General features: G+C 32.8%; 1 protein-coding gene across 1 annotated transcript in view; it reads left to right on the top strand.

The window, feature by feature from the left end:
* Positions 1–14,416, top strand: part of LOC127709219 (putative uncharacterized protein DDB_G0282133) — a 47,589-nt gene that overhangs the window by 14,336 nt on the left and 18,837 nt on the right. The window contains exons 2-4 of the mRNA XM_052214622.1: positions 9,195–9,931; positions 10,371–10,464; positions 13,251–13,344. Of these exons, the coding sequence (XP_052070582.1) occupies positions 9,198–9,931; positions 10,371–10,464; positions 13,251–13,344 (922 nt within the window). The 5' untranslated portion in view covers positions 9,195–9,197. The remainder of the gene's footprint in view (positions 1–9,194; positions 9,932–10,370; positions 10,465–13,250; positions 13,345–14,416) is intronic.

Genomic DNA, 14,416 nt, shown 5'->3' with positions numbered 1-14,416 from the left:
ATGTTTATTTTTCATTTTTGGAAGGGAGTGATCGTAAGCCTTTAAGTACACATAGCTTGATGAAGAAAGTATATCGACGTTTACTCTTGTAAATTATATTAATACCTAAGCTACATGTATGCAGGTATATCAGCAACATGCCCTAAGCAGTTAAAGTCCAAAAATTCACAGATCAATCGAATATGCATGGAATGCCACTGCATGAACTTCAGCTTAAGACATAAAAAGTCCATGTAAAGAACATAGATTGAATCATGTTATTAGATTAAGCTGGTCATTTATTGATTTTTATTCTTAATTTAAATAGCCTTTACCAGTGTTAAGGCACGTTGGTGATATAATGCTAAAGTTTTAAAATTATCTTTAAAAACTATCCTCTAGACGCATGCATTTTGTATTTACCAAACAAACACAATTATAAGATACCTTGACAAAGGCCTACTCTAACTAATCTGCCAACAAATTGATAGCTAATGGTGATGTACATACAGGTCATGCTCGTTTCAATGAAAGAATAATATCCTATCTATAGTAGGCAATAAACCGAGAAACATATGTACACTTAACTTCAATGCATGGTCTTTTCCAGTTTTCAGCAATTAAACTGTTTAAACCAAGTGTTTCTCCTGATATCATTATCGCTATAAATATGCATGAAATATTTGCCACTTAACAAAACAATTAAAAACAGTGAGACCCTTTAATCATTCAGAAATCAAATACCATCGGTATACAACTAAATAAGTTGTTTAATTGTTGTTGACAACTATCAATATGTGTTGTTTTATTCCAACAATAATAAAAAAAAAGACAAACAATGCAAGTGTGAGGGTCTGGATTGTGTTTATAGAATAGACTACTGGGCAAAACAGAATTAAATAAAACAAACAAACAAAAAAATGTTAGCCAAACGAACAGCAATTGAATTCCCTTCCTTTAAAAAGTGTACCCTAAGAACCTGTATAATGCTTGAAATGTCTTATAATGTGCTCTTAGAACACCCTTCAAAAATATGTCCACAGGAGTTCCTCAGGTCCCAGCTTACCCGGATGTGCCCGTTATAAGTACTAGTATATATGCTGGAAAGAACAAAGATCATCAAACTGAAAATGGAACATATCAAGCAGAAAGTAATCTAACGTCCCTTCCCGAAAAAAAAAACCCATCTCATCCCATTGTAGTCTAAAAATAGTAACTGATGACGCTTTTAATTGTTTAAACAATTTGTGACCATTTGAAATTTTTTATCCAATTGTCCTATACATTTTAAATAGTTAACACCAACCCTTTTGATCCTCTCCATAAAAAAAAAAACAACAAAAAGAAAAAAAAAACACGTTCCCACCCAAACTTAAATGCGATTTAAAAAAAAAACAGCACTAATTTAGATTTAGTTAGGTTACTGCTTGTTTTGGTCCTTTGTGGTTTATAGATATATCGTGGTTTCTATTCAGGGATGATGTCAAAATGGCGGCACGCGGAGAAGTGATACTCTAAATTTAAAATCGATGGTGATCTCTTATCTAGCAGAATTAAACTTTAATATTTATGAATTTGTGGTTTTTTATACATAATCAACATAATATCAATTTTTCATTTTTTTGCGCAGTTTCCCTTTAATCAATCGTAATCAACTTTCCTCAAGAGCCTCAACGCTAACGCACAACAATGTCAATCATTACACATCAAATTTAACCCTGAATTGACTTTCCACAGTCGGTCAGTTTTATCACTTGTGTTAGTTACATGCTATTTGCCGCCGTATGAAAATCTCGTGCAGTTGACAAAATTGATTTCAGCTCTCTATTGTGAGCTAAGTCAAGTTCAAGATCAAATTGATTACTGGCATGCAAATATATAAATGACGTGCATAATTTCGCTATTAAAATTTACTTTAAAAGTCAAATCTACTATAAAAGAATTATTTAATACATTTTAGAATTCGTTATTGAAGATAAGTAATATAATTTTTTTTTGGCGAATATTTGTCTATTCTCAACCAGGAATGTTAACATTTAAGACATTTAGCTATTATATATGAAAGTGCAATCTAATAAATGGTGGAATAGTGTTTCGACATTAAAGTTTAAAAGAATATAATAGTTTGATATATTAGATTTAAAAAAATAGATAATTATTTTTTTCATTGTAATAATGCTATATGCCGGTAAAATTAATTAAATATATAAACCATGGCGATTGTCAGTTCATTTTATAGGTTATCATGCACTGTACAGTTAGTTCTCTTGCAGATGTTGTGTTGTCCTCGTAAATTGTTTTATATTCACCACTTCTCTTTTAAATGTATGAAACAGTTTTTTTGCCAATCCCAAACTGTAATGCAAGATCTTTTTGCGTTGGCTTAGGTGTTTTTATCATATTCCGTAATAAGATTGTACTTTTGTTTTAATGTAAGTTCTTTGCGAGACCTTTTCGGCGAAGGCTATTAAGAATGTTATCAAAATCTTATTTTCTCTTTTAGGCGTACATAAAGTTTCTGCATTCTTGTTTGAACTAACTGATTTTAATGACCACTTAATATTGTTTATAAATACAGTTCACTACAATAAGGTCACGGTTTAATACTCGTAAGGACCCTCTTGTGTAAACAAATTTGTGTTGATTGACGGCGATCAATACCCGATCATGATGTACAGTTAAATAAATTTAACCGATTTTGACTGGCATTTAATAATTCATTTATGTGTAATGGGACTTCCTAATGAAATCGAAATTCGGAATACACAGGGTCCGGTTTATAGAGGGTATTTTTGCAAAGGTTATGAAAGGAAAATATTGGGACCGGAATAGACAGGAATCCGTTGTTTTCAGGGTCCGGCTTACCAAGGTTTGTCTCCTGGACCCGCCTATGTTAAACACACCATTTCATAAAAAAGGATTATCTTAAGTTACTAAGAAATATGGGGCTACAGACTCTGAAGGGGACGGGGCCGAGTATTGGTCAACGTACACATTACTGAGCTGACTCTGGAACATAGTATTTTTATATAGATTTATAGACCGTTGGTTTTCCCGTTTGAATGGTTTTACACTAGTAATTTTTGGGGCCCTTTATAGCATGCTGTTCGGTGTGAGCCAAGGCTCCGTGTTGAAGGCCTTACCTTGACCTATAATGGTTTACTTTTATAAATTGTTACTTGGATGGAGAGTTGTCTCATTGCAGTGGCGGATTTATCGGGGGGGGGGGGGCACAGGGGCACGTGCCCCCCCAGTCGGGGTCACCAAAAATTTTCTAACATAGTTTTATTGCTACTGTGTCTGCTTATCTAGATATCTAGATCTAAAATCAAGACACAGCTTGATCTGACTTCCTAAACTGGTCGTTAATTAACCCAAGCTTCAACATGCGTGATTTATGACATCTTATCGATGGGTGTGTAAATATTGACACCTTTGTGTAATGTCTATATCCAAAAGCATTTATGTAAACTACATGTACATCTACATGCTTATTGGAATTAATACGAATATATTTATTGATTTCTAATACAATATTACAGGATCAAGATCGATTAACAAGAGAAATTTTCTGATCAGGAAAGAAATTACCAAATAAAATCGGTCTGAAAAGAATATGTAAAAATAGATGTTTAGTGTCAGGAATGTTAGTATCGATATGAGATACGTCTTTATTACCAAACACTCACATTGTATACGGTTTCTGGGGAATGTGTCTTTCTCAGAACAGTCTTTTTCGGACTTTATTAAACAACAAACGATTTTTTTTTCAATGCATACAGCATTTTTTTAAACTGAATGTCGTGTTTTTTCCCTTTATTTTTTTTATGGAAACCAATGATTTGTCTTTAAAAAAACCTTAAGTCCCCCTCCACAAAACATGAATGGTCTGTGCCTTATATATATATCATTAATAAAATGATATTGTACTTTTAGAAAACCTATACTCATATTTGAGATGAAGAACAGCAATAAAAGCGCTGTTCCTTTGCTTATTGTGTGTTTTTTTTGCTGTGCATGTACTGATTTTGTGTCGTGAATGGATACCCAATATCCATTCTTTTTCTATTATAGTACAGTAATATGTGTATACACATTTTTTTCTTGTTTTAATTACCATGTATGAGGGTATGAATAGGTTACCATGAATGAGGGTATGAATGGTTTACCGTGAATGAGGGTATGCATGGAGTTTACAGATTAGAAAAATAATGGTCAAAAAGAAAAGACTAGAAAAAAAATGTGCCCAAAAACATAGAAAACAGATTAAAGGTGTGATGAACTATAAAGAATAGAGGACAATTGGCAGCAAATAAAAGAGTAGAAAGAAATGGATCCAAAAATAATGAAAAGATATAGAAATGAAGACCTGACCCCCCCCCCTTTCCACGACCACCATCATCCCCAATACATGACACCACCACCACCCACACTCGCATATATACATATCTAAACAAATCTTTAATTTTGGTTTCATGGTGCCCCCCCCCCCCCCCCCCCCGACTTCGAGGTTCTGGATTCGCCCCTGAAATGGCACTCATACCACATCTTCCTATATCTAATTATTCGTTTCCAAGTTTGACTGGGGTATAGAATATGTGGTATGTGTGTCAGTCAGACAACTTTCCAAGACAGGTCTGTTTTTTTTTATTGATATATGACAAGGTATATATTTTCATAAACAAAATATACGAAAAGGGTTTGTAAAAATATGTTAATCATAAACTTCTTACGAAACAATTATCTCAAGTAAAACAATTAAAAGGTTGTCCCAGTAAAACTCTGATGTTCGTAACATTCTTATACTTTTCAAATTGACAGGCATGTGATTAAATTACTTATATACAACAAAAAATAGCATACATCTATTTGACTCTGACTTGAAATTAAAAAAAACTAGACAATTTAAAATTAGATCGTAATATTACCAGAAAGGCATTTTATAAATTCTACTAGGGTCATCATATTATAACAATAATAAATATCACGTGCCTGTTAAGTGTGTTCATACCAAACAATATACATGTACCTGTAATCAAAAACATTTTATTAGTCCCTAATATTTATAACCTCGAACAGAGACATATATACACATATATATATGTGTATATATGTCTCTGCCTCGAACCAGGAACATGATACTGTTCCCAGCTGAAACATACTTATCGATTATAACGGCATCCTTTGTTGTAGAATGAATATAGGCTATTGACAAGTGACAAAAAATAGAAATAAAACTCAGTTAAACACATTTGTCAATTTGAACCTTTAATTTGATCACTTCCATTCATAAATTTGTAGTTGTGTATTACAAAGTTACCACGTGTATTCATCTTTCCCCTTTAAGTCGAAACCTGCAACACTGATAAAAGCTTCCATAAAAAATATTTATAACCATCTAACTCATAGATCTATATTATCTGTTTCTGTCTTAATTTACAGGTAACTATATTTTCAAAAAACATCGTTTAATCGAAGGGAAATAAGATGGTTAGTTTTAACAGATTCTGTAAACATTGTTTATGTATTCATCTCCTTACAACAATGTTTTTATAACCGTCGCTCACGCATCACTGGTTCTATTATTGACAACTCAATACACATCAGTTTTGTCGGACGAACAGGTAATTCCCGTCAAACTAGATAAATCATGTGCATTAATTTAACTGGAACATTTCAATACTGTAGCTAACGTTAATTAATACACACGTTATCGTTCACGCGAGTTTAAAGGGACATCATTATCTAAGAGTATGAGAGGGATTACGGTAAACGTCCAAAAATACAGCAAACAGCTAAAGTTAAAGACGGACATCTAATTCCCTGTCAAACATCTAATTCTTTGTCAAACATCTATATTTAGAGATTACTGTTTATCTTTTAACCATAGTCCATATTTTTAGATGTATTCCCGCGTTCTAGATAATAAGCAGGCGCATTAACCAAATGGCTTTCCCAGTGAGATCATTATATAAATAAGGAGATGTGTTATGATTGCCAATGAAAAAACTAAGGATTTTCTTATCCAAGGAATAGATTACCTTAGCCGTATTTGGCACAACTTTTTGGAATTTTGGGTCCTCAATGCTCTTCAACTTTGTACTTGTTTGGCTTTGTTACTATTTTGATCTGAACGTCACTGATGAGTCTTATGTAGACGAAACACATGTCTGGCGTATTAAATTATAATCCTGGTACCTTTGATAACTAATTTGACTATAAACATAGATAAAAAAGGTACAAACTGGACATAATAGACTAGTTCATAAACAAGTGAGAACAATCGCCTTCATATAGTGCTCAGAATATGACATTCATAAAACTTATTCAATATCATTAGAGAACTCTAAATCTTAAATACTGAAAGCCACCTCTGATAAGTACACTGTACTATGCAAGATAATGATATAACTGGACTTAAAATACACACAACCTGTAATTAACTGCCTTTACAGCGCTTTCGTGCTTTGATTTCTAAAAACATGTTACTCAACATGAATGTAAAAGCATTACAGACCTATATTTAAGCCTAAGGTCAAGGTAACTAAAAAAGACTAAAATTTGAACATAGGTTTCAGGATGTATTCAATGGGATTGCAACTTATCTTGGATATGTGGCTACATAAATTAACAGAAAGAAGAGGAAGATCCCTGGCTATTGTTTTTCAAGTCGCTATGTCTTAGTTCGAGGTCCTATTTACTAACAATAGATTTGCAGAAGACCATATTACTGTCTTAAATCATGTTCATTCATCATTAAAATGTTAATTTAATGTAAAGCTTATATAAACTTATTTTTTTTACTTTCAACATAAATTCAATTATGAACACTAAAACAGGCGAGACATTTCAGTGTGTCCACTCTTGTTTTAAATAAACAATACATATAGGTAAGTAATGTTTAAATTTATTAAAAGTCATCAAAGAAAGTTTTAAATCTCCTGATGTTTTTTTGTCGAGCCTGCGACTTTTGTCGCAGAAAGCTCGACATAGGGATAGCGATCCGGCGGCTACGGCGGCGGCGGCGGCGGCTTTAGCTAACTTCTTAAAAGCTTTATATTTTAGAAGGTGGAAGGTCTGGATGCTTCATACTTTGTATATGGATGCCTCATGTTACGAAGTTTCCGTCAGTCACATGTCCAATGTCCTTGACCTCATTTTCATGGTTCAGTGACTACTTGAAAAAAAAGTTCAGATTTTTTGTAATGTTAGATTCTCTCTTATTATAAGTAATAAGATAACTATATTTGGTATGTGCGTACCTTGCAAGGTCCTCATGCCTGTCAGACAGTTTTCACTTGACCTCGACCTCATTTCATGGATCAGTGAACAAGGTTAAGTTTTGGTGGTCAAGTCCATATCTCAGATACTATAAGCAATAGGTCTAGTATATTCGGTGTATGGAAGGACTGTAAGGTGTACATGTCCAACTGGCAGGTGTCATCTGACCTTGACCTCATTTTCATGGTTCAGTGGTTATAGTTAAGTTTTTGTGTTTTGGTCTGTTTTTCTTATACTGTATGCCATAGGTCTACTATATTTGGTGTATGGAATGATTGTAAGGTGTACATGTCTAGCTGGCAGGTGTCATCTGACCTTGACCTTATTTTCATGGTTCAGTGGTCAAAGTTAAGTTTTTGAGTTTTGGTCTTTTTTTCTAATACTATGTGCAATAGTTCAACTATATTTGGTATGTGCGTACCTTGCAAGGTCCTCATGCCCGTCAGACAGTTTTCACTTGACCTCGACCTCATTTCATGGATCAATGAACAAGGTTAAGTTTTGGTGGTCAAGTCCATATCTCAGATACTATAAGCAGTAGGTCTAGTATATTTGGTGTATGGAAGGACTGTAAGGTGTACATGTCCAACTGGCAGGTGTCATCTGACCTTGACCTCATTTTCATGGTTCAGTGGTTATAGTTAAGTTTTTGTGTTTTGGTCTGTTTTTCTTATACTATATGCAATAGTTCAACTATATTTGGTGTATGGAAATATTTTATGATCTATTTGGCAGTCACGCAGGTTTTATTTGACCTTGACCTCATTTTCAAGGTTCATTGCTCAGTGTTAAGTTTTTGTGTTTTGGTCTGTTTTTCTTAAACTATAAGCAATAGGTCAACTCTATTTGTTGTATGGAAGAATTGTTAGCTGTACATGCCTGCCTAGCATGGTTCATCTGACCTTGACCTCATTTTCATGGTTCATTGGTCAATGTTTAGTTTACTTGGTTAATGTTAAGTTTATGTGACAGTTGTAATAAAGCTTTATATTTAGGACTATCAACATAATATCAATGATTAGTAAAGAAGGCGAGACATTTCAGCGTGTGCACTCTTGTTATTGAAATGTAAATTAAAAGAAACTGAACTATGTACATTTTGTTCAGAAATTAAAGAAAATATTTTTCACATTTTTTGGGAATGTAATGTAACACAAAACTTCTGGCTATCCGTTATAGATTGGATTAAAAATTATGGCATTCTCCTGCCTTTCAGTGCAAAAGAAGTCATTTTAGGTGTGTCTGAGGATTTTGTCAACAGTAAAACCGTTAATAAAATTTTGTTGTTATTCAAATATTACATATACAAAAATGTAGATGTAAGAACATATCCCCCACAAAATATGGTGGGATAGAATATTTAAAATATTGGATTAATATAGAAAAATACTCTCTATGTTTCTTAACCCCTGTACAACATGTACAAAAAGTAAAAATGGATCAGAAATGGTTTTTGTTAGAAGCAGCTTTTATTTAATTAATTAACAAAATCAATTGTAATATTTATATTTATATTTATATCTTATTATATCTTTATGAGTTGATCGATCCTACAAGTGTTACGTAGTTCTTTTTTATAATGTGTATCTAATACTGTAGTATGTAATTTCACATGTTTCATCATGAAAAATAAAATAATTACAAAAAAACCCCAATAACTTATGCAATCTTTATTGTCATCATATACAGTAATACATGTACACAATGTGAACATATGATAAAAAGCCATGATGAATACACACATAAAAGGTAGACAAAAAAATTGAGAAGTGGCCTTTCCCAACCTTAAAAAGAGCCCTGTCCTCCACTGGCACCCTGCCCCTTTCAATTTCTAGCTCGAGCACTGATTGTTGTTGTGGATTTAATTAGAATATAACTTATATAATTACAATCAATGTAATACTTTACTAAACTACTGTTATCTTGTTTTTCAGATAATGGATAAAGTTTCAGTCGATGGTGATTGTATTGTTGTTGACTGTGATGAAATAGACAGTAGTTCAGTAAAGGTTGCCAATAATGATGATGGAGACATAATTGATGTAGATAGTGGTCAGTTATTGATCTCTGATGAAGAGAGAGATTCACATGATGTTCATAGTGTAGCGGAACAGAACAAAACTGAAAAGTTACGAAAAATTAGAGAAAATTTGAACAAGCTACAGGAAGTGATTGCAAAGGAGAACGATTCTGATGATTCAGCTGTTGTTTTAGATAGTCCAAGTAAACTGCCGATCGTTGATTCAGAAGTCCAAAGCATTGAAATAAACAGACAGAGTAATGTACATGGTGATGATTCTGTAGATAATACAAACGACAGTAACATGCTAAAAAAAAAGGGTCAAATAAATACTTGTTTTAGTAGTCGTGAGAAGAATAAATGTAAACAAGGAAATGAGCAAGTTTTGGAATCTGATGGTGAAACAAAATCGGCAGAACCGGTATCCATGGAAACCACATCAAAACAATCCGATGTCATGAACATTGTGACAGTTAAAGTAGAGCCTATTGATGATGAAGGTCTCATCACCAATCAGATTGACCCTGGACAGTACCGTATAAAAGTGGAACCAGAATCAGATGTAGAAAATAACATATCTAGTGATTCTACGTCATCATCATCTTCGTCAGAGTCTGAAGATGAAGGAGAACAAACCAAGAAACCACAGAGGTTAGTACAGATGATTTTTAAGGAAATTTGTTGTTACAATGTACACAGCTGTTGTATAATAAAATGTAGTATAAATTCCCAATATTTGGTTAGGCTTTTCTCATCAATTGCGACTGATATCTCCAAGATAGACAATTACATAAATAAGAGTAAAATTAGATCTTTCAGAAGCATGTAAGATAAAGAAATTGATTCAGTATTTATTTTAAGTATTATAGAAAATCTTTTTAATGATTTTTAAAAGACTTAACTGGCTGTTGTCTGCTCTATGGTCGGGTTGTTGTCTCTTTGACACATTCCCCATTTCCATTCTCAATTTTATTCTTAAGTTTTTTCTCCTGTTCATTAAAAAAAATTATAGACTGAGAATTTATCTGATGAAGTCAAGGTACTTAGCATGTTTAGCATCACAAATATAAATTTGAATTAATTATTGTAGTAGATCCAGACAGTCAAGTACTTCATCACTGACAGATAAACAGATCAAACTGTGTAAGGAAGAAATCAGAACAAAAGGAGAATTATTTCCTGAGGTAATCTATAAAACAAGGTAGTTATTGACGGTTTGTGGGGTTTAAATGACTTTTATTCAGTAAATAGGGTATACCCATGACATGACAGTTAATTTGTTTCAGAAAATAAAAGCCATAAATTAATTAACTACTTTGATTTAATTGTTTATTTTCACTTGCTATTCGTATAAAAAAATTGTTTCAAATGCTATATGATGATATTTGTTTCTACACCAGAAATGTCAGTTGTTATGAAAATCTATCTCTAGATAGTATGGATAGAATATAAAATCCCAATTGTTAAAATTGGCATCTGGTTGAAGTGATATTTATAAATAAGAAGATGTGGTATGAGTGCCAATGAGACAACTATCCATCCAAGTCACAATGTGTGAAAAGTAAACAATTATAGGTCAAAGTACGGCCTTCAACATGGAGCCTTGGCTCACACCGAACAGCAAGCTATAAAGGGTCCCAAAATGACTAGTGTAAAACAATTCAAACAGGAAAACCAACGGTCGAATCTATATAAAAAACGAGAAACACTTATGAACCATACCAACAAATGACAACCACTGAACAACAGGCTCCTGGCTTAGGACAGGTGCATAAAAATGCAGTGGGTTTAAACGTTTTAACAAGCGCCAACCTCCACCCTAACCTGAAACAGTGGTGTAACATTACAACATAAAAAGACACACAATAAAATATCAATTGAAATGGCTTAACTCGATCAAAAAGACATAATCACAAAAACAAGTAAATATACACTGAACGAATAAGTTTGATCTATGACACAATATAAATACAATATAAATAAAAAAGATGTAATCAATGTCAAAAAGACAACTTTAACCTAGGACAAAATGGCGTTTAATAAAGTAATGTACACAGGTAAATTTAAATATAATAATTTTGTTGTTAGGAGTACAGAAACATTTTTATGCCCCTGCCGTAGTGGAGGGGGCATTAAGTTTCACCCTTGTCCGTACGTACGTCCCAAAATTGGTTTCCGTTCTCTAACTTTAGTTTGCCTCAACCAAATGTTTTGAAACTTATACACAATGCTTATTACCACAAAACACAGATCAAGTTTGAATTTTGGTGGCGTCACTTTTACCGTTCTTGAGTTATGCCCCTCTACAAATGGAAAAATTGCTGAATTTTTCGTTTCCGTTTTCTTTCTTTCTTTAGTTTGCCTCAACCAAATGTTATGAAACGCATACACAATGCGTATGACCACAAAACTCAGGTCAAGTACAAATTTGGGTAGAGTCACTTTTACAGTTCTTGAGTTATTTACAAAATATATTTGTTGTTCATAGTACATGTAGTACGAGTACAGAAGTGAAAATTTATCGTCATACTAAATACTTATCAAAGGTGGTACATATTAAAAATAGTAAGACGAGATATAACAAAAAATAAGTAAACATTGAATAAAAGAAATGCATTGCAAATTGTGTCAACACGTCAAATTAACACGAAAGTACGATTTTAGAGTACTCGCAGTTACTGAAAGCTAGTTAAAAGCCAAAAACAATTAATAATAAAAAATCATGCATCAGAGGCTAAAATCAATTAAAACACATCCCAGGCAGGGATTTGGTGTTTTAACTTGTTTAACGCCATGGACAGTCAAAAGAAGACATGACTTGTGCAATGCCAAAATAAAAGTAATGACAGGCGGTAGGATAGTTAGGATTTAACCTTATAATAAATATGTACGATCTTATATATAGATAAAACAATTTCTAAATAGAAAATATACGTGGATGTGTATATATACATCCCAAAAAACCATTCGAAAAGAGTACAAATTTAGTTATGTTTTAATTTGTTGATAACAAAATCGATGTTAGTGCCAATGAAAACAATATTCAAAGATCTTATTACAACATTAATAAGATAACCTTTGCTAACAAGTTTGTTAAAAGGTTTGATAAGTTTACACGGATCACATTGTGATTTCCGCGCTTTTAGTACAATATTACCGTAAAATTTAGGATGTGCAATATAGGAATAAATATGCTATTAAAGGGGCGCAATAAGTGCCCATAGGAATACCTACTACCTGTTGATACACTTTATTGCCGAAACTGAATATATGTTGTCCAGTTGTAAACATGTACATGTGTCTGGTTTGAATTTTTGAAACATAGATGCTCATTGTTGAAGGACATACAGTGACTTTTAGTTGCTTATGTTTATATCATTTGGTCATTGGTGAATAGTTTTCTCATTGGCAAACATACAGCATCTACTTAATTTTAACTTTTTTGTCAATGGTGTTTGTGAATGTTTCATTGCAAAGTGCTAGGTCTTCATTTAACTTATGTATTTTAGTTTTTTAGCATATATATATATATATAAGTATTTATGTTCCCTCTTGCTGGTTTTGGTTGAAATGGTTTTCATGCAATATCTAGTAAGATAATATTGTCGCTGATTACATTAGATGGTAATGGTTTGTATTGTAGTTTAAATGCTGGCTGAGAGGTTAACATTTAATTCAGGGTGTTGTCATTATGTGTATTGAAGTCTGCATTTGTTCTTCTCTATTGTCAACTAGAATACAGGAAAAGCTTGGTTGGTCCTGGCAGGATATTGTCTATTGGTGAAGGTTTCTTATGACAAGTTAATGATGTAATTGAATCCCCTCCAATTAAGAATATGTCTTTTTGATGTTTAGTTCTAATAGTATTTAACTCACCCTTTATCACGTTCATGTATTTTGTAAATATGAATAGTAGCAATTGATAATAAGAAAGTTTTTTGTGAAAATTTAATGTTCGATTTATTTGAAGGACTTACCTCCCTTAGAAGATTTAGCTATAACAGTAGATGACTCTGTACAGCTCATACATATTGGTGATGTCACCAGTGTTATAGGAGTTTTAGGTAATTATAAACACAGAGATGAAAATAACAACTCAGAAAGCATGGCTTTAAGGGATGTAAATGTACAAATGATGTATACCGATACATTTCAATTGTAAATTAAAGCATCATATAACATTTGCAGCTGTTATCTTTTAATATCCCAAGAGCACTGGGGAAGAGGTACAAAAATAACGAGATCTGTCAAATTTTTACGAGAGGATACAGAAATTATTTTATCGATTTGGCCTTATACATGTTATAATCAAATTTTCTTCAGTATAAAATGTTTTGCTATTTATTTGAATCTGGGAACAGTATATCTAACGGGAAATGAATCTGATACGCTTTTCAGCATAAAATTGATAAAATCTCGGACTCCCCGAGACTTCCCGAGATTTACGGATTTTGGTAGCGTCTGACTGAAAAACTATCAGAACTGCTCAACAAATAAACCACATAACTCTAATTGTAAATAAATACAAGTTTTATCATTTAGTAGATATATTTTGTCATATAAAATTACCAGTATATGATGTGAAGTGTTTTATAATAGTTTGGGAATTTGTAAATCATCGCGGCAATGGCCGCCATTTTTTTATTACCTGGTTTGCATTCTGCACAATTCTGTGATAAAATGCTTGCGATTTTAACAAATTTGAGGTGACAGAATACAAGTTTGATACACTAGCATCACTATAAAACTAGTTTGAATGACATTTTATTGATAATATCAGAAATTATTAGGATAATAGCGAGTCCGTTTTTAACACATATCCGTTTCTGTATCGTATCTTTATTAACTATGGCACGACGATAAAATCGACTACAATCAGGTAGTGTCAAGTCCCGTCAATATATATGTTCCTGTTTGAATATTCTGCCATTGAACACAATTTTGATTAACTCAATACCGGTTGAGAAATATTACAGTTCACAACCCTTGCCCACATAGGAATTGCATTTTGTGTTGAGCTTTTGGTGGGCAAAGAATATTTTGGGCTAGGTTGGAGCTTGGGCTTAATGATCATGATGTTGATGTTATCAGAATTTTCTGAAATTATTATATTCTTTACTATAGTTTGGTAAAATG

This window comes from Mytilus californianus, unplaced genomic scaffold, assembly GCF_021869535.1.
Source record: "Mytilus californianus isolate M0D057914Y unplaced genomic scaffold, xbMytCali1.0.p SCAF_7, whole genome shotgun sequence".
Lineage (NCBI taxonomy): Eukaryota > Metazoa > Mollusca > Bivalvia > Mytilida > Mytilidae > Mytilus > Mytilus californianus.
Note: the sequence above shows the minus strand (reverse complement) of the source record. Positions and strands in the feature narration are given on the sequence as shown.